This window comes from Centruroides sculpturatus, unplaced genomic scaffold, assembly GCF_000671375.1.
Source record: "Centruroides sculpturatus isolate CEXI.00-Female unplaced genomic scaffold, Cexi_2.0 scaffold1185, whole genome shotgun sequence".
In the NCBI taxonomy this organism is placed as follows: Eukaryota; Metazoa; Arthropoda; class Arachnida; order Scorpiones; family Buthidae; genus Centruroides; species Centruroides sculpturatus.
Genome location: NW_019385931.1, coordinates 91,903 through 117,147, shown reverse-complemented (window position 1 = coordinate 117,147; position 25,245 = coordinate 91,903). Strand labels below are relative to the sequence as shown.

At 26.7% G+C, this 25,245-nt stretch overlaps 4 protein-coding genes across 4 annotated transcripts in view; 2 read left to right on the top strand and 2 right to left on the bottom strand.

Moving 5' to 3' along the window:
* LOC111612644 (WD repeat-containing protein 82-like) overlaps positions 1-2,579 on the top strand; it is a 63,764-nt gene extending 61,185 nt beyond the window's left edge. The window contains exon 9 of the mRNA XM_023353883.1: positions 1,052-2,579. Coding sequence (XP_023209651.1) covers positions 1,052-1,087 — 36 coding nt within the window. The 3' untranslated portion in view covers positions 1,088-2,579. The remainder of the gene's footprint in view (positions 1-1,051) is intronic.
* The window catches only part of LOC111612643, a 14,195-nt gene extending 2,736 nt beyond the window's left edge, over positions 1-11,459 (bottom strand). The window contains exon 1 of the mRNA XM_023353882.1: positions 11,092-11,459. Coding sequence (XP_023209650.1) covers positions 11,092-11,419 — 328 coding nt within the window. The 5' untranslated portion in view covers positions 11,420-11,459. The remainder of the gene's footprint in view (positions 1-11,091) is intronic.
* A 7,881-nt stretch (positions 11,460-19,340) lies between these two features.
* On the bottom strand, positions 19,341-23,163 carry LOC111612640 (adhesion G-protein coupled receptor G2-like). Its single transcript, XM_023353877.1, has 4 exons — positions 23,064-23,163; positions 22,870-22,994; positions 22,592-22,793; positions 19,341-19,406 (listed from the first exon to the last, which is right to left on the bottom strand). The coding sequence occupies exons 2-4, from the start codon at positions 22,977-22,979 to the stop codon at positions 19,341-19,343; spliced, it is 378 nt and encodes a 125-aa protein (XP_023209645.1). The 5' UTR covers positions 22,980-22,994; positions 23,064-23,163.
* LOC111612636 (DNA-binding protein HEXBP-like) overlaps positions 20,762-25,245 on the top strand; it is a 64,182-nt gene continuing 59,698 nt past the window's right edge. The window contains exon 1 of the mRNA XM_023353874.1: positions 20,762-20,944. The gene's annotated coding sequence lies outside the window, so the exon portion shown is untranslated. The remainder of the gene's footprint in view (positions 20,945-25,245) is intronic.

Sequence of the window (25,245 nt, the reverse complement as noted above, 5' to 3'; positions counted from 1 at the left end):
GTATACCAAACCAACCTTTCCCATAAGAAGTAATGTAAAAATGATTAATCCGTTCTCATGTAAAAAAAATGGCTGGCTTTAAACACCTCGCTTTCCTGGCTAGTTCCTGCTTGATTTTTCATGAGATCAGCATGTATCTTTTTAGCTTTCTCGCAAATAATTGCTTCTGATACGCTATCTCCAGCACACTGTTTTTCAGTTATCCAAAGCAAAACAATTTCTTAACATGATCTAATGTCTTCAATCTCTGTTTAGAAATTGATTTAACCCCTTTTGCAACGTTAGCAGATTTAATAATGTATTTATTTTTCACGATTGTTGATATCGTCATTCTTGGAATATGGTATGCAACAGTTAAAATCTTGAACATGCGTGCCACCTTCATATTTCTCAACAATCTCTTTTATCAGTTCCATTGTGATTCTAGTCATTTTTTTAGTTTTCTGTTGCTTTTCATTTGCCTTATTGCAATTCATGATTAATTAAAATAATAAAATTTTTCTTACAAATTAAAATCAGAAGAAATTTAACAAAGTTATAAACCATTGCACCGCAAACATCTAGTCTGATCTAGTACACTGATAGTGCTACTTGTTCATAGATGGCACGTATAATTGAATTAAGTCGTATACCGAGCAAAATTTGTTTTGTCCAAACAGGACGTATTCCGAATTGGAAGTATTCTAAAGCAGATGTATACCGAGGTACCAGTGTAATTGCTTATTTCTGTCTACAACCACTTACTATATAATTCCATTTAGTCATGTTTAGAAAATTGACATCTTTTTTTTTCTATAATTCTATCATTCTCTGATAAAAAATAAAATTAATTGTAACATGTTATGAATTATTTTATCACACAAAAGAATTAAATATTTAATTTTATTTATGCAATTATATAAAAATAAAATAACAGATGGGTAAGTAACTAACTTTTTTCCTCGTATTTATAAAATTGACAATTATTTTTATGTATAATAATAAATAAATTATTCAAAATGTATTTAATAATAATAATAATAATTTAATTTACATATATTTTTTTTAACAGGCTTTCTGGTTGCCCACAATTGATGACAGCCTGTGATAAATTACAATCAATTTGATATCATGCCTTATATTTGTGTTAATCATCCTGGGTGCCCAATTTTTTGACACTTCAACTGTGATAAGCACAAAGGATGGTATGGAAATTATAAACTGCACAACCAACTATTGCCATATGTTTCATATTGTAATGGGAGTCACCTCTCGTGTTATCATGACAATTTTCGTTAACAAAAAGGGATTGCCATAAATTTTATGGAAAAACATAATTCTTAGAGGGATATATATTCTTGGCAGCATCAATTGGAGATTGAACTGATCACATTGACAATTTTGTTCTTGTCATATTTTATCTGAATACTTTTTCATATTCATTTTTTCCTTGAAGAAGTTTCTTGTAAATGAGTTTATTTGAATTAGGATATAAACTGGAAATTTCAGGATCTCATCTTTTTATATGTTTGTAGGTGTTTTCATAGCAGCAGCTTTTGTAATTTTAATATTGTATATTTGTTATTACTTTATACATAGTAAATTACAGATATTATAGAATTCTAAATTGTATTATGATGCTTTGCTTTCTAAGAAAAAACAAAAAAAAATTATAAAACTGTGCCCGTTACAGATAATTCAAACTATTTTTGCTACTGTGAATTTTGTTGGTTCATATCTTATGACAAATTTATTCACTTATGTTCGTTCGAAAAGAAAAAAAACATTTGTAAAGGAATTAAAGAAATATAGAAAATAATTGAAATGAACTAATATTTTAAATTTATCAACAAATTACCTCATTAAAATAAATGTTCCTTATTTTATTTTTTATTTTAAATAACTATCATAAATATAACAATATTTGATTTAAATCATGAGAATAGATATAACTTCAAAATGTATTTCTGGTAATATTGTTACGGTTTAGAAAATTTCTATTTAAAAAAATATAATAATAATAAATGAAAAAGTAAGCACCAAGTGTTTATGAATAAATTGAATTTTTTTTTTTTTGCATTTAAATATAAGATTTTTCTTCATGATTAAATTTAGATATTTGTTACTTCCTATTGTTGGATGAGAAATTCTTAAAAAGTTATTTTTCTTCCTTATGTACATGTATTCATCATTTTATAAAACAGATGTTCATAAAAAAATTTATTCTGAAAATAAAGAATTATAATAGGGTCATATGCATTTATTAATGTAGTATTATGATAAGTTTACATGAATATAATACCGTATTATCTAGGATACAGAAATATTGAAATGTCCGAAGGTAAAGTTGCATCTTGGAAGTAGAAGACCATGTGGATAAGAAACTCTTCCTCAGAATTGCTATTCATCTAACTATAAAAAAAGGCTAAACATAAAAGTTTTGATTGCTTTCTGCACTTCACTGGAGTCCAGTTTAACTACTACTTCCTCCCTCTTAGTGCTAAGTGGTTTAGTGTTAGCTTTAAGGAAAAGTGAAATAATATATAATGATTATTCACATTTCATTCTTATAATTAATTTTTATACAAATCCTTAAAATTATATCTTTATATAAATTATAAATTATGACACAATTTTTAATATTTTGTTGACTTAAATTATGAAGATAAATGTGAAAATCTTTAATAATTATTTTTTAAATTGGCTATAATTACTGTAATTACATACATTAATTTTTTTTTTCATTTTGTTTTATAATTGGCAGTTTTTAATGAAACAATGAATATATAATGTACAGTACTGTACATACTGGATGACTATAATATGAATAAAACACACCTTTAATATTCCAGCAAATAAATATTAGTATGGATAGAATAGCATTATGAAAGAAATAGCATTATTTACAAGTGTTTTTGTAATTATAATTTATGGTTTTTGAATGTTTCATAAGTTTAGCTTGCAATTATTCCAAATTACTTAAACATTAAAAGAAAAAAGGGTGGCCAAGGCAGTTACTTTGTCAACCTGTTGCTCTGGGAATCTGAAAGTGAGTCTCAATAGTTAAAAAACACTAGGAATACTTTGGGAGGTGGTCTGTTCCAGAAATGTTGGATCCCTCCTTTATCACTCTGTGTCCCAATGTGGGCCTAACCGAACCCGTGCTGTCCACTGGTGACTGAGTGGATAAAACCACTGAACACTGATTTGATTACAGGTCCCCATAGCAGTTGGCTGCTATCTTAATCATTTGGTTGTCCAGCTGTGGATTTATATGACACCACTTTTAAGTCTATTTTTTATACCTTAATGAAGTTAATTGTATATAAGAACAGCAATTTTTACATCATTTATTATACAGCTAATGCAGTAAATACAATGATTTTAATAAAGATGTGTATTATTGTAGTTGCACTTTAATATGAATGATCTGTCTGGCATTGATAAAAGGTAACAGAAACAAATCATTTTAGAACACATGTTATCATTTTAAACATTATTTTATGAATTACAGTATGAGAAAATGTCTGTATTAACTTACAGGTTTGCGTCATATAATCAAGGTTCTGTTGTATTTATAATTAATTTAAATAATTATTTCAGACAGCTGTACTGAACAGTTTTGGCACCTGAGGCAAACTTCATGCCTGGCAACTGTTTCAATGTTAATTACAAAAAAAAATTCTACAGGTTCATTTTGGCATTCCAAAAGTTGGTGTCCAAACACATGTCCACTTTTGCCCCCTCTTAGTTATGCTGCCAATTTCAGATAGCTTTGTCCACTTATAATGTAGGCCTAAACTATTCCAATATGTATGATGTAATTTTTAATTTAAAAAAAAAATTACTATGTATGTTAATTACCATTTAGTAAAATATTTAATTTTCATATTTTAAAAAGCAATATGAAAGTGTGCTAAATTTATTAATTACTCCGTAATTAATGTCAGAAAAGGCTGCAGTCTGTGTACCTCTAGAAGGAAAAGGCCTAAATCCAGCCTGTCCTGCAGGTACTCTATAGTAGCAGACATTTATAATTTAAAATCAATCTGGGAACACCTTTTAGAATCAGTGAAGATGGAGTCTAAAATTGGTTTGGTTTTATTCGAATATGACAATGCAACAGGTGGGCAATCTGCTGAGGGAGAAATACCCCTGTGAGGCCTTTTATGGGAAACTGACCCCTATTTAAGTATTAAAAATGTGAATGAAATCTGGAAAATTTTATGTTCTAATCCGTTGGCTGGACCCTTTACCAGTGGCTTTATCCAGCCACTGGTAAAGGGTCTAAAATTGATTAATTTAAACTTTGGTTATTGTTTTAAAATGTATTTATTTATTGATCTGTAAATTGGTGATATTATATTAGTGTTAATAAAATTGCTCTATTGAAAGATTGGTTGTACTATACAACCAAATATTAAAAACAGGCAAAACCTGGGAAAGTCCCCAATTTTCCAAGTTCATCATAGGTTAGGCCAATTCCACAATAAAGGCAGCTAACTATTGAGGGATGGTACTTGATATATTTAGGTCAATTAACTAAATATATCTGAAGATCCAATCTAAACTAAAAACTCTGGTTCTCAGAGGAACATATTGGCCTCTACTACTTTGGCCATCTTGATTTCTTTTTNTTTATTTATTTGTTTATTTAATAAAAAGTTGAGAAAACATAAGTAATTATCTATTAACAAAGTATAAAGTATTTTTATATTTTGATGAACATTTCTATATTACATGGAATTCTATTAATGTCAAATTACAACTTTTAAATTAATTGTATGATTGAAGATGAATTTGAGAGATCTGAAAATGTTTCTCAAATAAAAATATTTTTGATAAGAAATTTTAGAGAAACAGATTTAAGGAGAGAAATAGTTCAAAAAGTAATTTATATACTGTAATATAGCCTATATATATGTGGTTCCAAAAGTTTTGAAAATAAAACAAATAAAGCAAGAAGTTGTGTTATCAAGGCAAAGAAATAACATATCGTGAGTCAAGCGTTATCACTGAAATTTGCACTTTGCAGTTAGTCTGCATATAATATCAGTAAAAGTTAAAAATAGACATAGAACTGACATTTGAGCATTTTTATGATATTTATCATGAAACTGTATAGAACTTAGCTCCATATTGTAGTTTAAAAGCTAACTGCTTATTTCTGGATGCTAAAAATTGTTAAGTAACATTTTTGTTCTATCTTTGATCATTATAAAGAAATGTTTGTGAATAATAAATTAATTTACATTAGAACAAAATTACTTTGTAATTTAAAACTGAAATAGAAATTTGAAGATCATTTCTTAAGAAATGCACATTGTGGCAATAAAAAATAAAAACTGCATATATGGAAATTCAGATCTTCATGAAACTTTGTAATTAAATTCTTATTGCTGTTTTTAAAGGTTTTATGAATGGTTGAATTTTCATTTGTGGCAATGACATGTTAGCTGTAGTATGAGACAAGAAGCATCATATGAAATATCACTCCCATAGTGCTTATCATTATGGATTGATGAGTATTAGAAATGACCCTTGCAGAGGTATCAGATACTGTGACACATGAAAATAAATGGTTCTACATCAAGATTGAGATTTTGTGACAAAAATATAACACATTCATAGTGCTTTGTGTGAAATGTATGGTGATCAAACAATAGACTAGAGTACAGTTTTCTACTGGACTTTTTGCTTTGTGAAAGATGTGTGAACTTGGATCAGGGATACCAAAAACAGCAATGGTAATGATCTTTGATTATCTTGGAGTTATGCTGTCAGTTAAAGTATCATATGGAACAAGTGTTACAGCACCCTGTAATCATGACTTTCTATAAAATTTGAATGGGGAAAAAGCACAGCAACTAACTTGACTTGTTCAGAGATTGGCTTTTTGGGTTGCAGGTGACAGATTTGCTGAAATACAGGTAAAAAGTACAGTGTTTTATATTATGCCCTACATTCCAGACCTGAGTCTCAGTCTTTGACTTTTCTCAAGCTCAAACATATATAAATGCATAAAGCTTGAGAAACTTAGATGTCTACTTTGTGTTCAACAAGCAATGTCTGTAATAGAATGTAATGATACCTTTATGACTGTAAGATATCTTCTAACACATAAATTAATATTAGAAAACTGTGAAGTTGTAAAATATTATAATAAAAAGCTTTTTGCCTTTATTATTTAATTACAAAAACTACTTAGTTACATATAACTAATGAACAAGCTTATTACATACCCAGCCTATTTAACTTATCCCAAAATGCATTTCGGCCTTATTGACTCTTATCAATTGGGTGACATACAAAACAGTCTATGATGATAATTGCCTACATTACAATACATGTTAATAATACAATTATTACAAGTTATTACATACATATTATTGATAGTATTCTGAAATTATAATTATAATGTTACTATTGCTGGGTATGTAATAAACCTGTTTATTATGTATACAATGTTGACATAGTCAGAAAAATTACACAGAAGTCAGAGATACAGGTTTATTCAGCATCGGTATGCATTTCAGATAGGTTGTTTGTCCCTCTTCGGCAGTATTTATTATATATTGGTTGATATACAGGAGTCTACGAAAATACAGTTGGTTTTTTTTTGTTACAATTATTTGGGATTGGTTTAGTTTAAAATAGTACAAAAATAGTGCAAAAGGTACTGCATATACTATTTTGTAGTGGATGCGTTGGATGATGACATTATCGGGATTTTTGCAGATGATAGATTATGATTACAGTACAAATAGCATCCGGAGGTTATAATTATTGTAAAGAACATATTGTGGAGTAAATACAAAGGTAAGTGGATGAAATACAAAACAATAAACAAAATAACAGTTAAAAAATTATATTAGGAACTGTATTAAGGAAGGTTACATAGGTTTAAGGAGATAGTCAGCATGTACAAGCAGTGTTCCCTATTGCAGAAGTGTTGGATTTTAATAATTTCTAAATGTTTGTGTAATTTGTGTTCGGTAGTATTTCTTTTTGTTTTTAATATTTTTAATGAATCTTTATTAGTATTGCAATTATGGAAAACACAGTGTTTAGCTACAGTGGAGTTTTCAAGGTTGTGTTTAATAGCATTGATGTGTTCTTTTAAAATGGATTTTTAACTTTTTTTTTTGGTTTCACCAACATAAGTGTGTTTACAGCTACGGGAAAAACTATAAACCACATTGTTTCTTTCAGAAATATTGATAACAGTTTTGTTGTTGCTTAATCTTTTGTGGATAGTGTTGGTGTGTGCCTGAACAATAAGTATATTAATTTAAATTGTTTGAATTTATTATTGAGCTTTTCGAAAACGTTTTTGACATACGGAACTTTATAGGATTTGATTGGTGAACTAATGTTTTGGGTTATGTCAGGAGTTTTTATTATTTAAATTTTCTAGCCATTATATCACTATCATGTGAGAACCCAGACTTAATGAACAAGAGTTTAATCAGAAAAAAGGTCAATTTTGTCAATATGTTGTTGTCAGCAGCAATAATTGTCAACTTTTCTATTTAAGAGCATCTCTTCTTACATATTCTCAGTGCTGAAAGAGACACTTTCCCACAATCTTCTGCCCTCCTGGTCATATTCTGCCATATTAATATGACAAACAATGGCCAGTTCAGGCAGTCATCGCCAGTTCCTCCAAGAGTTAAAGTTGTTACCAGTTCCTCAACCAAATTAGTTAGCTCTTGCCAATAATGAAATATTACCTCCTCTGATATAAAATTTGAAATCTAATAAAAGCAAAATAAACTTGAGCATTGATAAGAAAATGATTGCTAATTTCTTTATGAAAAGTTACCTCAAAGACATGGGAATACTCTGTTAATGCAGAGTAATATACAGGGTGTTCATAAAGTCCGTGTGCAATTTTAAATTTTAACTTTATTAGTATTTGTGATAGAAAAAGTCTGTAAAAAGTATTAAAAAGCTTAATGTACAGTATGTAGTTTTAAGTAAAATTATTTAGTAAATCTTTAACATAATAATTTAACAATTTTTCAAAACCCTAAAAATACTTATTTTTCAAAATTACATGAGACAACTCCATTAGATTTTTTTTTATGGGGGCATGTGAAAACAATAGTTTATGCAACCAAATCTAAATCATTAGAAGACTTGAAAGCTAAAATAACTAATGAAGTTTCAGGCATTACTGTAAACCAATTGGTAAATGTTTTTAAAGAACTACAAAATTGTATTATATTTTGTATTACTAATGATGGTGGACATGTGAAAACTTAATAAAATACAATAAATCAATAAAAAGTTATAGATTTTCATATTTTTAATACATTCTACATAATTTCTCTATCTCAAATACTAATAAAGTTTATTAATTTTTTAAATTGCACACAGACTTTATGGACATCCTGTATTATAATTTACTTATCACATATCTTTAATTAAGGAAATTAAGTGAAAGCAACTAAAGATATCATTTTATAGTGTCCAATTTTGTTATGATCATCCTTTCACAGCACAGTATTAATAGTCATTAATCCTTCTTACGATATTGGCTTAGCATTGTTTTAAATTTTATTTTCTAAGAAAAAAGGAGAAATTAAAAAAGATTGCTGTAACTTCTGCATCTTTAAGTAATATAAAATTGTCATAAAAAACAGCTTGCTTTTAAGAGTGGATCAAGCAAATATAAAGATGTTTTAATAATAAGTTTCTTTTTGGTTTTTTAATTCTCAAAACTTTCTAGAATAATCTTCATACTTAGTATGAAACAAACTATCTGGTAACATTAAACAAAAATAAAAAATATATTAACTAACTTGAGTCTTAATAATGTTAGATTTTAATGAAGTTCAGATATTTAGAATTCTTAATTCTATAGTTATTAAACTGTGAAGTTTACAATATTAGTAATTATAAAATTAGCTATTAAGTTTTTAATTTTCAAATTTATCAGTTTTATGTTAATTAATAATATATTTTAATAAAATTTTATTATTATAGGTTCTACTGATGGGAATATACATGTTTGGAATTCAGAAAGTGGTGTGGAAACAGCAATATTGAATTGTGAATATAATGGTCCTATGCATTGTGTCCAGTTTAATCCTAAATTTATGATGCTGGCATCTGCTTGCACAAATATGGTATGATACGTTTTGATAAGGATGCATACCTTAGTTTTGGATATAATTTATGGTTTTAGTTTATTCATTTTGTACCATTATTTGTATTTAAATTTTAATAGAAACCATTACATTTTAGAATGAGAATGTTATAACAACAGCTATAACATTCTCATTCTAGAATGTTCATTCTAACATTCTCATGCTATAACATTGCTATTCTAAACGATATGCTAGTATTTTAGGAATCTCTATCATCATCAGGATATTTTGTATATTTTTGTGGATACAACTCTATTAAAGTGTGTGTTTGTTGTTCTGTTTGAGTGGAGTTTAGTAAGTAGAGTTCAGACTTTTTAGAATTTAAATAGTTTTTTAAAAAATATGAAGAATCTATATTTTTAAGAATACTTAATAAGCATTTTTTAATTTGATTTAATATAATAACAATAGAGTTGTGGAAAAAACATTATTAAATAAAATTACTTATTGTGACATTGTCACAATGCTGCACCACAATTTTTTATCATTTTAATTTAAAAGTAAGCTTTTCATATCTAGTCTCTATTTTCATACATCTAACTCTGTTCTCAAGAAACTTTTGAATTGAAATCACATGACTTCCAGTTAAGCCCAGAAGTAAGCTTGTATGTAGTTAGTGGTGCCTCCAGTTCCTAAGTTTTTTATATCTGGTCTTGATTTTCATCTATCTAACTACGATCTCAAGATTAAGGAAGAATGGACAGACGGACGACTTGGGAATGTATATGTCTGCAATTTGGAAATTGCTGCCTAATAAGATATGGGATGCCTTCTTTGGTTTTAATGTAGACAGTAATTTTTTATACATTAAACTATATACGAGTACAGTTAAATTTGTTAATGTAAATTATTAAATGTTACTTTCTTTCAGTAGTACAGAAATGCACTTTAAATAAATGGCAAAGATAAATTGTAATTGATTAGTCGTTTTTGTTAGTTTTAGTAATCTTGGTAGTAAAACTTCTGAGTACAAATTCACTGAGTACGGCGTTAATAAACTTCATTTAGTATTCACACAAGTACTTTCGACGTTTGTATAACTGTCGTCATCAGGCGAAAAGAACAAGTTTTTAAGAAAGCGAACGTGCAGGATGTTCCAAAAGAACATAATATTTAAATTCAAACAAGCGTCCGGAAATTTCGTTACGAACGTGCGAATAATTTTGATATTTCGAATCTTTATATTTTAAGATGTTAGCGGCGCATGCGTGGAGATGCTACCGCGTTTGGCGATACGATGTTGGGCGCATTTCGTTTTTTAGGCGCCGATACAAGGCAATCCACACCCCGGGTAGATCGAGGGTGGGAACATTGCATGCTTCTGAAGTGGCCGTGAGAAGCGCTTCCCAGATGAACACAAGTCTTCGATTGTTGCAGCATTTAATTATTGCCGTTCTGGGCCATAACGGGTTGTATCCTTGCTCGAGAACTTTTTTAGCGAGTTCTGTAGAGCATCTTCCTTTAGCTATATCTTCCTGATGCTCAGCAAGGCGGGAGGCGAGCATTCTTGTTGTTGCTCCTATATATCTTGTAACTTCGCCCGTTGCCGGATTTTCTAGGTGTATCGTATAAACCCCTGACTTTTCTAAAGTGGTTAGCCTGTCCCGATCGTTGCAGATACATCTGCGTAAGTTTGGTAGGGGGGTTATGGGTAGTATGAAATTATACCGCCGAAATATGCGGCTGATGCGTATAGAAGTTGGTCCAAGATACGGCAATGGAGACTGGATTATGGATGCTTTTTCTTTTCTGTACAACGTGGTACATGGGTATAGGGCCTCTTTTACTTTACGGAGCACATGTTCATATTTACCATACGTAAACCCTGCAAGAGATACCGCTGTTCTGATGATGTCTAATTCGATTTTTGTTGCTAGTTGCGTCGACGGAAGTAGTAATGCCCTTCTAATAAGTGCAGCGATGGCGGCATTAACGTACCGCGACGGTTGAAAAGCATCTGCCGGGATAATATGCGGTAACAGGTCGGACTTGTGATGAACAGAAAATTGCGGCCCCTCAACCGACTTTTTTATAAATAGGTCCAGGAACGCTATTGCATCCTCATTCTCCCTCTCCCAGGTGAAACTGATAGTAGGGTATATGCTTGACAGTTGCTGCACAAACTTGATAAATTCCTCCTCTGTATCCTCCCATACTATTAGGATATCATCAACATAACGTAAGTATAGAGCCGGATACTTGATGGTAAGGGGAGAGTTGAAAATTCTACGCTCGATTTCTCTCATAATGAGCTCGGCCAAGACTGCAGATAGCGGGGAGCCCATAGGAACTCCTTGTTTCTGCAAGTAGATGTTCTTGTTGAAGAGGAAATANTTTTTTTTTTTTTTTTTTTTTTTTTTTTTTTTTTTTTTTTTTTTTTTTTTTTTTTTTTTTTTTTTTTTTTTTTTTTTTTTTTTTTTTTTTTTTTTTTTTTTTTTTTTTTTTTTTTTTTTTTTTTTTTTTTTTTTTTTTTTTTTTTTTTTTTTTTTTTTTTTTTTTTTTTTTTTTTTTTTTTTTTTTTTTTTTTTTTTTTTTTTTTTTTTTTTTTTTTTTTTTTTTTTTTTTTTTTTTTTTTTTTTTTTTTTTTTTTTTTTTTTTTTTTTTTTTTTTTTTTTTTTTTTTTTTTTTTTTTTTTTTTTTTTTTTTTTTTTTTTTTTTTTTTTTTTTTTTTTTTTTTTTTTTTTTTTTTTTTTTTTTTTTTTTTTTTTTTTTTTTTTTTTTTTTTTTTTTTTTTTTTTTTTTTTTTTTTTTTTTTTTTTTTTTTTTTTTTTTTTTTTTTTTTTTTTTTTTTTTTTTTTTTTTTTTTTTTTTTTTTTTTTTTTTTTTTTTTTTTTTTTTTTTTTTTTTTTTTTTTTTTTTTTTTTTTTTTTTTTTTTTTTTTTTTTTTTTTTTTTTTTTTTTTTTTTTTTTTTTTTTTTTTTTTTTTTTTTTTTTTTTTTTTTTTTTTTTTTTTTTTTTTTTTTTTTTTTTTTTTTTTTTTTTTTTTTTTTTTTTTTTTTTTTTTTTTTTTTTTTTTTTTTTTTTTTTTTTTTTTTTTTTTTTTTTTTTTTTTTTTTTTTTTTTTTTTTTTTTTTTTTTTTTTTTTTTTTTTTTTTTTTTTTTTTTTTTTTTTTTTTTTTTTTTTTTTTTTTTTTTTTTTTTTTTTTTTTTTTTTTTTTTTTTTTTTTTTTTTTTTTTTTTTTTTTTTTTTTTTTTTTTTTTTTTTTTTTTTTTTTTTTTTTTTTTTTTTTTTTTTTTTTTTTTTTTTTTTTTTTTTTTTTTTTTTTTTTTTTTTTTTTTTTTTTTTTTTTTTTTTTTTTTTTTTTTTTTTTTTTTTTTTTTTTTTTTTTTTTTTTTTTTTTTTTTTTTTTTTTTTTTTTTTTTTTTTTTTTTTTTTTTTTTTTTTTTTTTTTTTTTTTTTTTTTTTTTTTTTTTTTTTTTTTTTTTTTTTTTTTTTTTTTTTTTTTTTTTTTTTTTTTTTTTTTTTTTTTTTTTTTTTTTTTTTTTTTTTTTTTTTTTTTTTTTTTTTTTTTTTTTTTTTTTTTTTTTTTTTTTTTTTTTTTTTTTTTTTTTTTTTTTTTTTTTTTTTTTTTTTTTTTTTTTTTTTTTTTTTTTTTTTTTTTTTTTTTTTTTTTTTTTTTTTTTTTTTTTTTTTTTTTTTTTTTTTTTTTTTTTTTTTTTTTTTTTTTTTTTTTTTTTTTTTTTTTTTTTTTTTTTTTTTTTTTTTTTTTTTTTTTTTTTTTTTTTTTTTTTTTTTTTTTTTTTTTTTTTTTTTTTTTTTTTTTTTTTTTTTTTTTTTTTTTTTTTTTTTTTTTTTTTTTTTTTTTTTTTTTTTTTTTTTTTTTTTTTTTTTTTTTTTTTTTTTTTTTTTTTTTTTTTTTTTTTTTTTTTTTTTTTTTTTTTTTTTTTTTTTTTTTTTTTTTTTTTTTTTTTTTTTTTTTTTTTTTTTTTTTTTTTTTTTTTTTTTTTTTTTTTTTTTTTTTTTTTTTTTTTTTTTTTTTTTTTTTTTTTTTTTTTTTTTTTTTTTTTTTTTTTTTTTTTTTTTTTTTTTTTTTTTTTTTTTTTTTTTTTTTTTTTTTTTTTTTTTTTTTTTTTTTTTTTTTTTTTTTTTTTTTTTTTTTTTTTTTTTTTTTTTTTTTTTTTTTTTTTTTTTTTTTTTTTTTTTTTTTTTTTTTTTTTTTTTTTTTTTTTTTTTTTTTTTTTTTTTTTTTTTTTTTTTTTTTTTTTTTTTTTTTTTTTTTTTTTTTTTTTTTTTTTTTTTTTTTTTTTTTTTTTTTTTTTTTTTTTTTTTTTTTTTTTTTTTTTTTTTTTTTTTTTTTTTTTTTTTTTTTTTTTTTTTTTTTTTTTTTTTTTTTTTTTTTTTTTTTTTTTTTTTTTTTTTTTTTTTTTTTTTTTTTTTTTTTTTTTTTTTTTTTTTTTTTTTTTTTTTTTTTTTTTTTTTTTTTTTTTTTTTTTTTTTTTTTTTTTTTTTTTTTTTTTTTTTTTTTTTTTTTTTTTTTTTTTTTTTTTTTTTTTTTTTTTTTTTTTTTTTTTTTTTTTTTTTTTTTTTTTTTTTTTTTTTTTTTTTTTTTTTTTTTTTTTTTTTTTTTTTTTTTTTTTTTTTTTTTTTTTTTTTTTTTTTTTTTTTTTTTTTTTTTTTTTTTTTTTTTTTTTTTTTTTTTTTTTTTTTTTTTTTTTTTTTTTTTTTTTTTTTTTTTTTTTTTTTTTTTTTTTTTTTTTTTTTTTTTTTTTTTTTTTTTTTTTTTTTTTTTTTTTTTTTTTTTTTTTTTTTTTTTTTTTTTTTTTTTTTTTTTTTTTTTTTTTTTTTTTTTTTTTTTTTTTTTTTTTTTTTTTTTTTTTTTTTTTTTTTTTTTTTTTTTTTTTTTTTTTTTTTTTTTTTTTTTTTTTTTTTTTTTTTTTTTTTTTTTTTTTTTTTTTTTTTTTTTTTTTTTTTTTTTTTTTTTTTTTTTTTTTTTTTTTTTTTTTTTTTTTTTTTTTTTTTTTTTTTTTTTTTTTTTTTTTTTTTTTTTTTTTTTTTTTTTTTTTTTTTTTTTTTTTTTTTTTTTTTTTTTTTTTTTTTTTTTTTTTTTTTTTTTTTTTTTTTTTTTTTTTTTTTTTTTTTTTTTTTTTTTTTTTTTTTTTTTTTTTTTTTTTTTTTTTTTTTTTTTTTTTTTTTTTTTTTTTTTTTTTTTTTTTTTTTTTTTTTTTTTTTTTTTTTTTTTTTTTTTTTTTTTTTTTTTTTTTTTTTTTTTTTTTTTTTTTTTTTTTTTTTTTTTTTTTTTTTTTTTTTTTTTTTTTTTTTTTTTTTTTTTTTTTTTTTTTTTTTTTTTTTTTTTTTTTTTTTTTTTTTTTTTTTTTTTTTTTTTTTTTTTTTTTTTTTTTTTTTTTTTTTTTTTTTTTTTTTTTTTTTTTTTTTTTTTTTTTTTTTTTTTTTTTTTTTTTTTTTTTTTTTTTTTTTTTTTTTTTTTTTTTTTTTTTTTTTTTTTTTTTTTTTTTTTTTTTTTTTTTTTTTTTTTTTTTTTTTTTTTTTTTTTTTTTTTTTTTTTTTTTTTTTTTTTTTTTTTTTTTTTTTTTTTTTTTTTTTTTTTTTTTTTTTTTTTTTTTTTTTTTTTTTTTTTTTTTTTTTTTTTTTTTTTTTTTTTTTTTTTTTTTTTTTTTTTTTTTTTTTTTTTTTTTTTTTTTTTTTTTTTTTTTTTTTTTTTTTTTTTTTTTTTTTTTTTTTTTTTTTTTTTTTTTTTTTTTTTTTTTTTTTTTTTTTTTTTTTTTTTTTTTTTTTTTTTTTTTTTTTTTTTTTTTTTTTTTTTTTTTTTTTTTTTTTTTTTTTTTTTTTTTTTTTTTTTTTTTTTTTTTTTTTTTTTTTTTTTTTTTTTTTTTTTTTTTTTTTTTTTTTTTTTTTTTTTTTTTTTTTTTTTTTTTTTTTTTTTTTTTTTTTTTTTTTTTTTTTTTTTTTTTTTTTACTATTTTTGCTCTATGGGCACTAACGAGAGCTTTTTTCAGAGCATTTTGGGTTCGGCAGGCTAGGCTGGTCATAGGTACCATTTTGAACTGTACAGTAATGTTTTTGAACTCGTGATTTGTTAGAAAATGTTTATTGTGCATTGATAAGGGACTGTTGCAAATGTACTTTACTGAAAATAAAAATAATTGTTCTAATTTGTCCCACATTTGAATGGATACTGCTGAAGAATAAAAATGGCATTAAATATAGCTTACAGAATAGTTTCAACAAATTTAAAGAATGTTACACAAACAGAAACAAATGAAATTTGACAATGTAATCAATGGGTGCTAATAAAGGCAATAATTAATAAACACTATTTGTAAGATGGGTCCAAATATTTTATAAAATGCACAAAAAAAAATCTTGAATTACAAGATTTTAATAATTTGATAATAGTGCTGTTTTTCATGAACTGCACAAGGAGCAATTCATGAGTGAAAATATTCTTTCTACAGCTTCTGTAGAATATTTTCATTGGTGAATTGCTGTAGTCAGAAGCCTACAAAAAAAATTTTTTTTTTGCTGTAGAGACTAGTAACTTATGCAAATGTCATGTCTCTTCTGTATCCGTTTTTTCAAAAACACCAAAGACAATTAATTCAGCCTTAAATTAAAAACCTTTAATGCTATGCATTTTGGATGAAAGGAAATGCAGTATAGTTATTGATTACTTTTTAATTCATTTGTAATAGTTCGGTATTGTAGCCTGAACAAGGATGAGTTTCCTTTCATCCAAAATGCATAGCATTTAAGGTTTTTTATGGCTGAATTAATTGCCCTTGGTCCTTTTGAAAAAAAATGGATGCAGAAGAAACATGACATTTGCATAATTTAGTCTCTAAAGCAAAAATAGGTTTTAGCTGAAAAATACAGCATGATTATCAGTGGCGTGCCGTCATTAGAAGCGTTGGAAGCGCCGCTTCCCTCGTATTCTCTAAAAAATAAATAAATATTAATTTTAATTATATGAAAATAATCGCACAATATTTTATTATAACCGCGTTATGTATCTTATTACGAATTTCTATACTACACGTGAAAAAAAAAAAAAAATTGCTATTGTATATTAGAATATTAGTGGCGGAGTGGAATCTCCTGTATTTTCAGATTACGAAAAGCCAGATTTGCGCATGCGCTTTACAGAGCACCAACCTCACCCGGTTTAGCCGGTGGAAGCCTACGACCTTGGGTGAAAGCTGCACACATATAAAGATTCCAATTCTATCAAGGACCGGTTCTGGGCTGTTAGCCGCCTGCCCACTAGATATTTCGATTACGTGAATAACGAGTAGATTTATAACTTAACCCAACCGATAAGAATTTACTGGTATGTTTTTACGATAGTTCTGTATAGTTGACAGGAGTTAAAAAAATCCATTAAAATATTTGATATATTTATTCCGCTCTCCGATTTTATATTACTCACGGATTTCGATGTTAAACCAGTGATATTACGATTTCGTACATCCCATCTTTAAGGGGATGTAGAAAAAAACGTGTACAATTCTTGTATAATGTTAAAAAATTAACCGTTACTTCGACAGCGTCATTTACAACTAAATTTAATGAATGAGAGAGATGCACCAGGTACAGAAAAAGCTCTAGAATTTATTTTCCTTAAATTTACGATTTATGTATCCGTTTGTCATAAAAATTTGTCTTTCCACTTTTTTCCCGAGACTACAAATATTCGAGTACAAAGTAACTGGTTTCGACTTATTTCTACTTAAGAAGTAGTTAAATAATTAAGCGATTAGGGAATTGGGGACATAAACAAAACCCTGATGAAAGAGCCGGAATATTACTTAAACAAAAGCTTAACCGAACCAATCTATAGCCGAGTACAGTGGGGACTGATTTCTTCGAAATACTGTATTAGATGTAATAAAGACAGAAATTTTTCCAGTTCGACGAGAGTGACCGAAAAGTTGTAAATTTTGGAAATTTCCGTGGACAACACCTGGTCCTAAAACGAATTAGTTAGAAAACAAATGACGGACAATCTATTAAGTTTAACATATTTAGATTTTTACAGCTATGGTGAGAAACGTTTAAAATTTACAACAACCCTGTCGCGTCCTTTGAGATATACTAGTGATGAGACAAAAGAGACATTAACCGGTATCGGCACCCTCGGGATTTGGCAGCCCGCGTGCATGTACAGTACACACCGCACACCTAGCAGGACCGTCTCTGATTCCACTCGTAGGGAGCTATTTGACTAAGTGGTTAAGATTTAAAGAGTAAAGAATATTTTATGTTATTTTCATGTACGTTTCATTACAAAGTTATATTTAATTATAATTTTCTTTAAAAGTATATTCATACAATTGAAGAATATTTTGTACCAGGTATGTATATCCACCACACATTTTATTTCACCAAGTAAGTTTTTATAATTTTATTTTTAATTTTAGCCCTTATATCGTGGCTAGCGATTCGGAATGTAATTGCGATATTGAAAATTTATTTTAAAAAAGTTTTGGCTCGAGATCATATAATGAAAAAGAAAACATTATTAAAAGAGAAAGGCCAATGCCTAAGTTAAATATAAACGCTTCAATAAAAAATTTGTTCGATATTTTCACGATAAAATGGCTCTGTAAATGTAAATGCATAAAAATGCATTTACAGAGTGAAATTAGTGTGTGGAATAAGAATGTCTTTGACAATTTAGCTGGCAAAAGACACGAAAAATCGTCGATTCTTTCGTATTTCAAGCAATTTGGAAATCGAAGCGTAATAGAATTTAACATTAGTAAATAATATAAAATAAATATTGAAAATTGTAACGAGATAATTATGGGTAATAGATATATCTAAATAGATAGATGTTATATGTCTTTATCAAAGCAAGAATTGGCATTTAGAGGGCATATGGAATATATTGGATCTAATAGCAGAGGTAATTATAATGAACTTGTTTATTAAGTACGTCAGATAAATAATCTATTAAAAATACATTTAAAGAAAGAATTAACTGATTGCCCCTGGATGTCGGCTTCTTATAGAAACACAGCTTCCCTATCATCAAATATTACGGCACGCCCCTGATGATTATACACGTGTTCCACAGAACCAAATATTTCCCGCTAGTTATAAATTGTGAGTGACCAGAACTTAAATAAGTTCATCTGAAAAATACGTTCGATTTGACTCTAGGAAACCTACATCAACGTAATTATTAAATTTGATATCATATTGTAATAAAAATATGACTCCTTTGTTGTTATATTTTCGAAAATAAAATCTTTTAGAGAAATTTACGTATTCATTTTTATGCCATCTAATCAATCAATTCAAATTAATGCCCGTCCATATTTGTTGACGAAATTTTAATAAAACAAGTTCTGTATTTAGCTGTGGCTCCCGACCCGTTTTGATATCAAGAAATTGTCAGCTTTGCCAAGTCCACAATGGTAAGCCAGATGGTAAGAAACGTGTCTCGACATATTTGAGACAGACCTGGAGTTGCTTGCCAGATCCGATTCCTATTCCTCCAGAGCGGTAGACTGACGCCTTAACTGTCTCGTCATTCCGCAGTCGGAACGATTAGGCTGGATTAACAGTAGCACACCCAGCTCTGGTTTTGCCAGTCCGCGCGGCGATTGTCACAGTAACTGCATCTTTTGCCGGTTGCTTAATTCTGTAACTCCATCTTTAGCCAATAGATGAAACTGATCACGATGTCATTCAACTGGCGTTACTAAACATTCTGGAACCATGTTCTACTTGCTTTAGTTTGTCATTCGGTGTTTGTTTTTTTTCCATTTTGTTTTATGCAAAGTTATCTCTGTTCTGGTTGAACTAAACTTTTTAGTAAAACGTGTTCTATTGACTTTACGGAATAACGTTCGACGGCGGTCGTCCAAAGTGTGAATGAATATTTGTTTTTTCGGGGCGGCGTATACTAAGAACCGGATTTTTGGACCGTCAAAAAAGGCGTCGGAAATGCTATTGTGAATCCAGACTTGCTATATTCAAACTCCTGTATGCGGACACTAATAAGGTATATTTCAGGCATATTACGAGTTCACACCACATCTCAATGGTGTGGTTGGAGCATAAGAAATGAAATCATGTATTATATAAATGGGGAAAGGTTGCATCCCCACACTGTGATTGTGGTGCAGAAAGACAGACTATACGACATATTTTGGAAGATTGTCCAATGAGACCCTATCCGGGAGAACTGAGTGATTTCCTGTTTGTGACTGAAAGTGCTTTATACTGTTTTTGATTTGGATTTACATTTGTGATTTGTGTTCTTGTTGCTTTCTGTCCTGCTTACTAATTAGATGTGTAGCCATATGCTAAATAAATAAATAAATTAATTAATGTATTATATCAGTCCAACAACCCAAAAAAATTTCAAAGATCCGATCTCCTTCCCTGAAAGCATCTTTGACACTTCAGTCATTCGGACTATTGCAAATGTACAGTACTTTACTGAAAATAAAAATAATTGTTCTAATTTGTCTCACACAAATTCTTTATTATCTCAGTAACTATTAATTAAATTTATTTTTATTCATTACATATTGTAAATGCTTCTTTCATCTCACAAGTCAAGGCAGTTCGGACATACGAGGGATGTTCAAAAAGTATCGGACCTTTATTTTTCCCGTGTAAACCAATGTTGCACGGGAGGTCTCTTTCGGTGGAGTTGTGGAGGGGACAGTCATGCACAATCCTGAATTTTTTCCCGCCTGCAGGAAGTGTCAGTCGCTGGCAGTCGGCCTATGAGTGACGACGTGTAGTGAGCGCTCGTCGGATTCCACTAACTTATAAATTGGAAAATGACTGAACAACGTGAGCAGCGATACTTCATCAAATTTTGTTAAAAGCTTGGCGATACCCAAGCGGAAACCATTCGCAAGATTCAGCTTTTGGGGCTTTCGGGACGATCCTCGAAGTCAAAAAAAGCGCGGCAGGTCCGCAGCAATGTCAAGGTCATGTTGACAGTTGTTTTTTACTCCCGTGGGGTGGTGTATCTTGAGTACACACCACAATGCCGAACCATCGCAAAGGAGTACTACCAGGAGGTCCTTCGTCGTCTTTGTGATGCTGTGCGACGCAAACGACCGGATCTGTGGTCAACCAAAACTTGGCAACTCCATCATGATAACGCACCCGCCCATTCTGCGCATCTTATTCGGACTTTCGTCGCCAAACATAACATTCCTGTGGTTCGTTATGCTCCGTACTCTCCCGACATGGCTCCATGTGACTTTTGGCTATTTCCCAAGCTGAAAATGCCACTAAAGGAACTCGATTTTAGTCAAGAGAAGACATCATGCGGAATGCGACGGACCGGCTGATGGCCATTCCAATAGATGCGTTCCAGCAGTGTTTCCAGCAATGGCAGGAGCGCTGGGAGAAGTGTATAAATTACCAAGTAGACTACTTTGAAGGGGATTATTTATAATTCTGAGAAATTAAAAAAAAACACGCAAGTTTATTAATATAAATAAATAAATATATAAATATATTTTAAAAATTATTATTTTTAAATCTTTCAAATTATTTTTAAAGCAACATTTAAAGAAAAATAAATAAATTTGTTAAAAATTTTGTATCAGAAAATCTAGAGGACTCTCGCTATCCAGAATAGAAATTGTAGTTGCGCAGTTGTTTCAGTTCGTTTATTTATCACCAGACGGTGTATCACGAAAATGCTCAGATTGTATGCGCAGTAGACCACGTGCGACGCGAAACCAACATTCCATATTGGTGCAGAGAGTTGATGGTTTACAAACATTGAATAAACGTATTAATAAGAAAATAAAACATCTGTCAATTGCCAAAAACCGATCCATCGAAGGATAGAAGTAATAACGCGTCCCGAAAGGTATGAATTATTGCCCAACGTTAATATTAATTTAGTGTGTTGGCAAAGAAGAGTCAGTTAGGCTTAGAAAGGGGATGAAAAATTTACAATTTTTTGATTTTTTTTTAATCTTAATTAATTATTAATTTTTATTACTTAATCAATTAAATATTTTTAATCGATTGAAAGGTTTATTTACATTTAATCCCTTGCCAATATGATTTTATACTGATTCAATATTGAATTTAATGGAAGCATTGAAGATATATTAATGTAAATATTACAAACTTAACTCCCTCACATTAAATTTTATAAGTAATTGCTTTAATAAATATTTAATATCTATTATATATATATACTTCAATATCTTAAATTAACTTTTTTAAAAAAATAAATAAATAAATTTTTAATCTTTATTACAAATTTATAAAAGTTTTATAGTTGTAATTGTCATTCAATAGTTTTAATCTTAAATTCTTTACACAGAAATATTTTTGAGCAATTTAAGACATTCATAACATAATAATTATAAACATTACAATATTAATATTTTGTATATAAATGTCTTGAAGTCTGATATTTTAATGATAATCCACCAAACGATTGCCAGATTGATCGGGATACTTTACTTATAGTAAAGAACTCGATTCGGCAATTGTTTGGCTTATTAGTATTTCATATTAGAATATCTAACGCGAAAAAGTAAATTAAGATTAAATATTTGTATCTGTACTTTGATAACTTGTTCTTAATTGATAAGTTATAAAGTATAAAAGTAACTCTTGTATATTTGGCCAAATATAAAATGTTTACAGTGTTAATGTTCTAAGTATATGACCTACATTTAAGATAAAATTATCTTGTTTTATTGTGATTACGAGGTATATAGTTTCGTTATGATTTATCTTGTCTTCTATGTTTTCGTATGTAAACATCTGAAAGCTCAATATTTTGTAATAAGCCAAATGATTATTGGAGTTTTGGGCTACTTTATCGCTGCTGTTAACAAATACTATGTAATTTGGTTCTAGAGGTAGGTGTTAGATGCCAGCTCTTATTAATTTTGTACTAGAGATGGCATCTAATGTCTACCTCTAGAACTAAATTACATAGTACAGCTGTCCCTTGATAATCCGACAAGTATGGGACCAAAGGGATGTCAGATTACCAAAAATGTCCGGATTACCGAAAGTGATTACATATTTGGCATTGTTTTGCTAGCAGTAGTCTACAATATTCCCTACTCCAACTGTTCGAACAGAACTGCTCACGGAAAACACATTAAATGTGTGTCATTGTGTAAGTATTGGGTGGGGAGATTCGCGTCGGGACATGCTTCTGTGTAAGCAGACACGTAACGGGGACGGGTACCTTGACGGGAGGTGCATCGGACTACTGAGCATGTCGGATTACAAAACATCGGACTATCAAGGGACAGCTGTATTTAGTTATTAATAGTAGTGGTAAAGTAGCTTGAAAATCCATCAATTGTTTGGCTTCTGTCTTTAAGATATTAAAAGAATGTCTTTTAAAATTTATAACAATAAGTCAAGATGATATTTTATTTAGTTAACATAAAAGAAAATTATTCTAAGTAAATAAGTTTTTTATATTTTAGCATAAATGTTTAAAGCAGTGGTTCTCAAAATTTTTTGGTTTGCAATGCACTATAAAATATGNAGCTTCCACGCACATCCACGCTAAAGAAGTCAGCAAGAAGTAATGAGTCAATATTGCTACCGACAAACATACGCTGTGTCCGTGTTTGGGAGAATTATGATGAGATCCCAATAAAAATGACATATTCATCAGCGCTAGAGAAATGCAAAGATTCAAGAGGATTTTGCCGGAATGATCGCGATGCAGGCACCTGTTACAAATAACCTTTTTAAGTTAATTTAAATCCCAATAATAAAAATAATAATAATAATTTATTAATGACCTACCCAAAAAGTGAATAAGTGAGAATAGTTAGGAAAAGACCAGTTAAAGATAAAGCGCATCCAATATAAGAAATTATAGACAGAACCTTCTCGTGTTGTTTAGGTATAACCATGTACGGAGTGGGATCCTAAAATAAAGAGTATTTATCATATAAAATGTTTTATTTTTATTGAAAATACAATTAAATCTTTCTTACCAAAAGAACAGAAAATGCGGTCAAGTGATTAGAAAAACAAAACGTTTTATTTTCTGTCTGGTTAGTGATCAAACCATCCAACGACCATTCTCTTTCTGATAGAAATTAAGTAAAATCATACAAATTTTAACTAAATTATCGAGTTTTTAAAAAAATAAATAAATAAATTTTTAATCTTTTATTACAAATTTATAAAAGTTTTATAGTTGTAATTGTCATTCAATAGTTTTAATCTTAAATTCTTTACACAGAAATATTTTTGAGCAATTTAAGACATTCATAACATAATAATTATAAACATTACAATATTAGTATTTTGTATATAAATGTCTTGAAGTCTGATATTTTAATGATAAGCCACCAAACGATTGCCAGATTGATCGGGATACTTTACTTATAGTAAAGAACTCGATTCGGCAATTGTTTGGCTTATTAGTATTTCATATTAGAATATCTAACGCGAAAAAGTAAATTAAGATTAAATATTTGTATCTGTACTTTGATAACTTGTTCTTAATTGATAAGTTATAAAGTATAAAAGTAACTCTTGTATATTTGGCCAAATATAAAATGTTTACAGTGTTAATGTTCTAAGTATATGACCTACATTTAAGATAAAATTATCTTGTTTTATTGTGATTACGAGGTATATAGTTTCGTTATGATTTATCTTGTCTTCTATGTTTTCGTATGTAAACATCTGAAAGCTCAATATTTTGTAATAAGCCAAATGATTATTGGAGTTTTGGGCTACTTTATCGCTGCTGTTAACAAATACTATGTAATTTGGTTCTAGAGGTAGGTGTTAGATGCCAGCTCTTATTAATTTTGTACTAGAGATGGCATCTAATGTCTACCTCTAGAACTAAATTACATAGTACAGCTGTCCCTTGATAATCCGACAAGTATGGGACCAAAGGGATGTCAGATTACCAAAAATGTCCGGATTACCGAAAGTGATTACATATTTGGCATTGTTTTGCTAGCAGTAGTCTACAATATTCCCTACTCCAACTGTTCGAACAGAACTGCTCACGGAAAACACATTAAATGTGTGTCATTGTGTAAGTATTGGGTGGGGAGATTCGCGTCGGGACATGCTTCTGTGTAAGCAGACACGTAACGGGGACGGGTACCTTGACGGGAGGTGCATCGGACTACTGAGCATGTCGGATTACAAAACATCGGACTATCAAGGGACAGCTGTATTTAGTTATTAATAGTAGTGGTAAAGTAGCTTGAAAATCCATCAATTGTTTGGCTTCTGTCTTTAAGATATTAAAAGAATGTCTTTTAAAATTTATAACAATAAGTCAAGATGATATTTTATTTAGTTAACATAAAAGAAAATTATTCTAAGTAAATAAGTTTTTTATATTTTAGCATAAATGTTTAAAGCAGTGGTTCTCAAAATTTTTTGGTTTGCAATGCACTATAAAATATGTAAATTATTTCTGATATACTTGTTACACAAAATTAAAAATTATACAATATTATATTTTAAACTATGAGAATTGTGTAAAATAATAATTGTTACTATAAAAGCTTAGTCTAACTATTAATTCATCATGGATGTACCATGATGAATTAATAGTTAGGCTAAGCCTTTACAGTAACAATTATTATTAAAATTAATTTTAAAAAATAATTTTTAAAATGTACTTTAATCATAATTTGGCACCTCTAGTCATCTCTTTGGTTCAGAGTTTGAGAATTACTGATTTAGTTTTGGGTGGATAAAAGTGCAGCTCTGAATGAAGTGTTGAGACCTTATTACAGCTGTAGATCATGTCCATAGGAGTAAAAGAAGTTAAAGTAACTTATGGTATACATGTGGCTCTTCAAGAGATATAGTGATAGGTTTGGGCTGCTTGTTAAACATGCAATAACTAGATCAATTGAGCTTGCAGTGTGACTCTGATTGCACCCTGGTAGTAGTAGGTACATTGGCATTTTAGTGTCTTATGAGATTCTATCTGTCTCCAATAAAGTGGAAAATAGTTGATTTTTATCATTGTTTTGAGAAATAGTTTGACTTTTTTTTGTTGCTTAAATTAAACACATGTAGTGTGATCGATTAATCACACTACATAATGTTTAAGCAACAAATAAGAATAACTATAGTTTCAGATTATCAAAATAGTTTTAGATTTTTTCATTTTAAATTTTATTCCATTTTGAG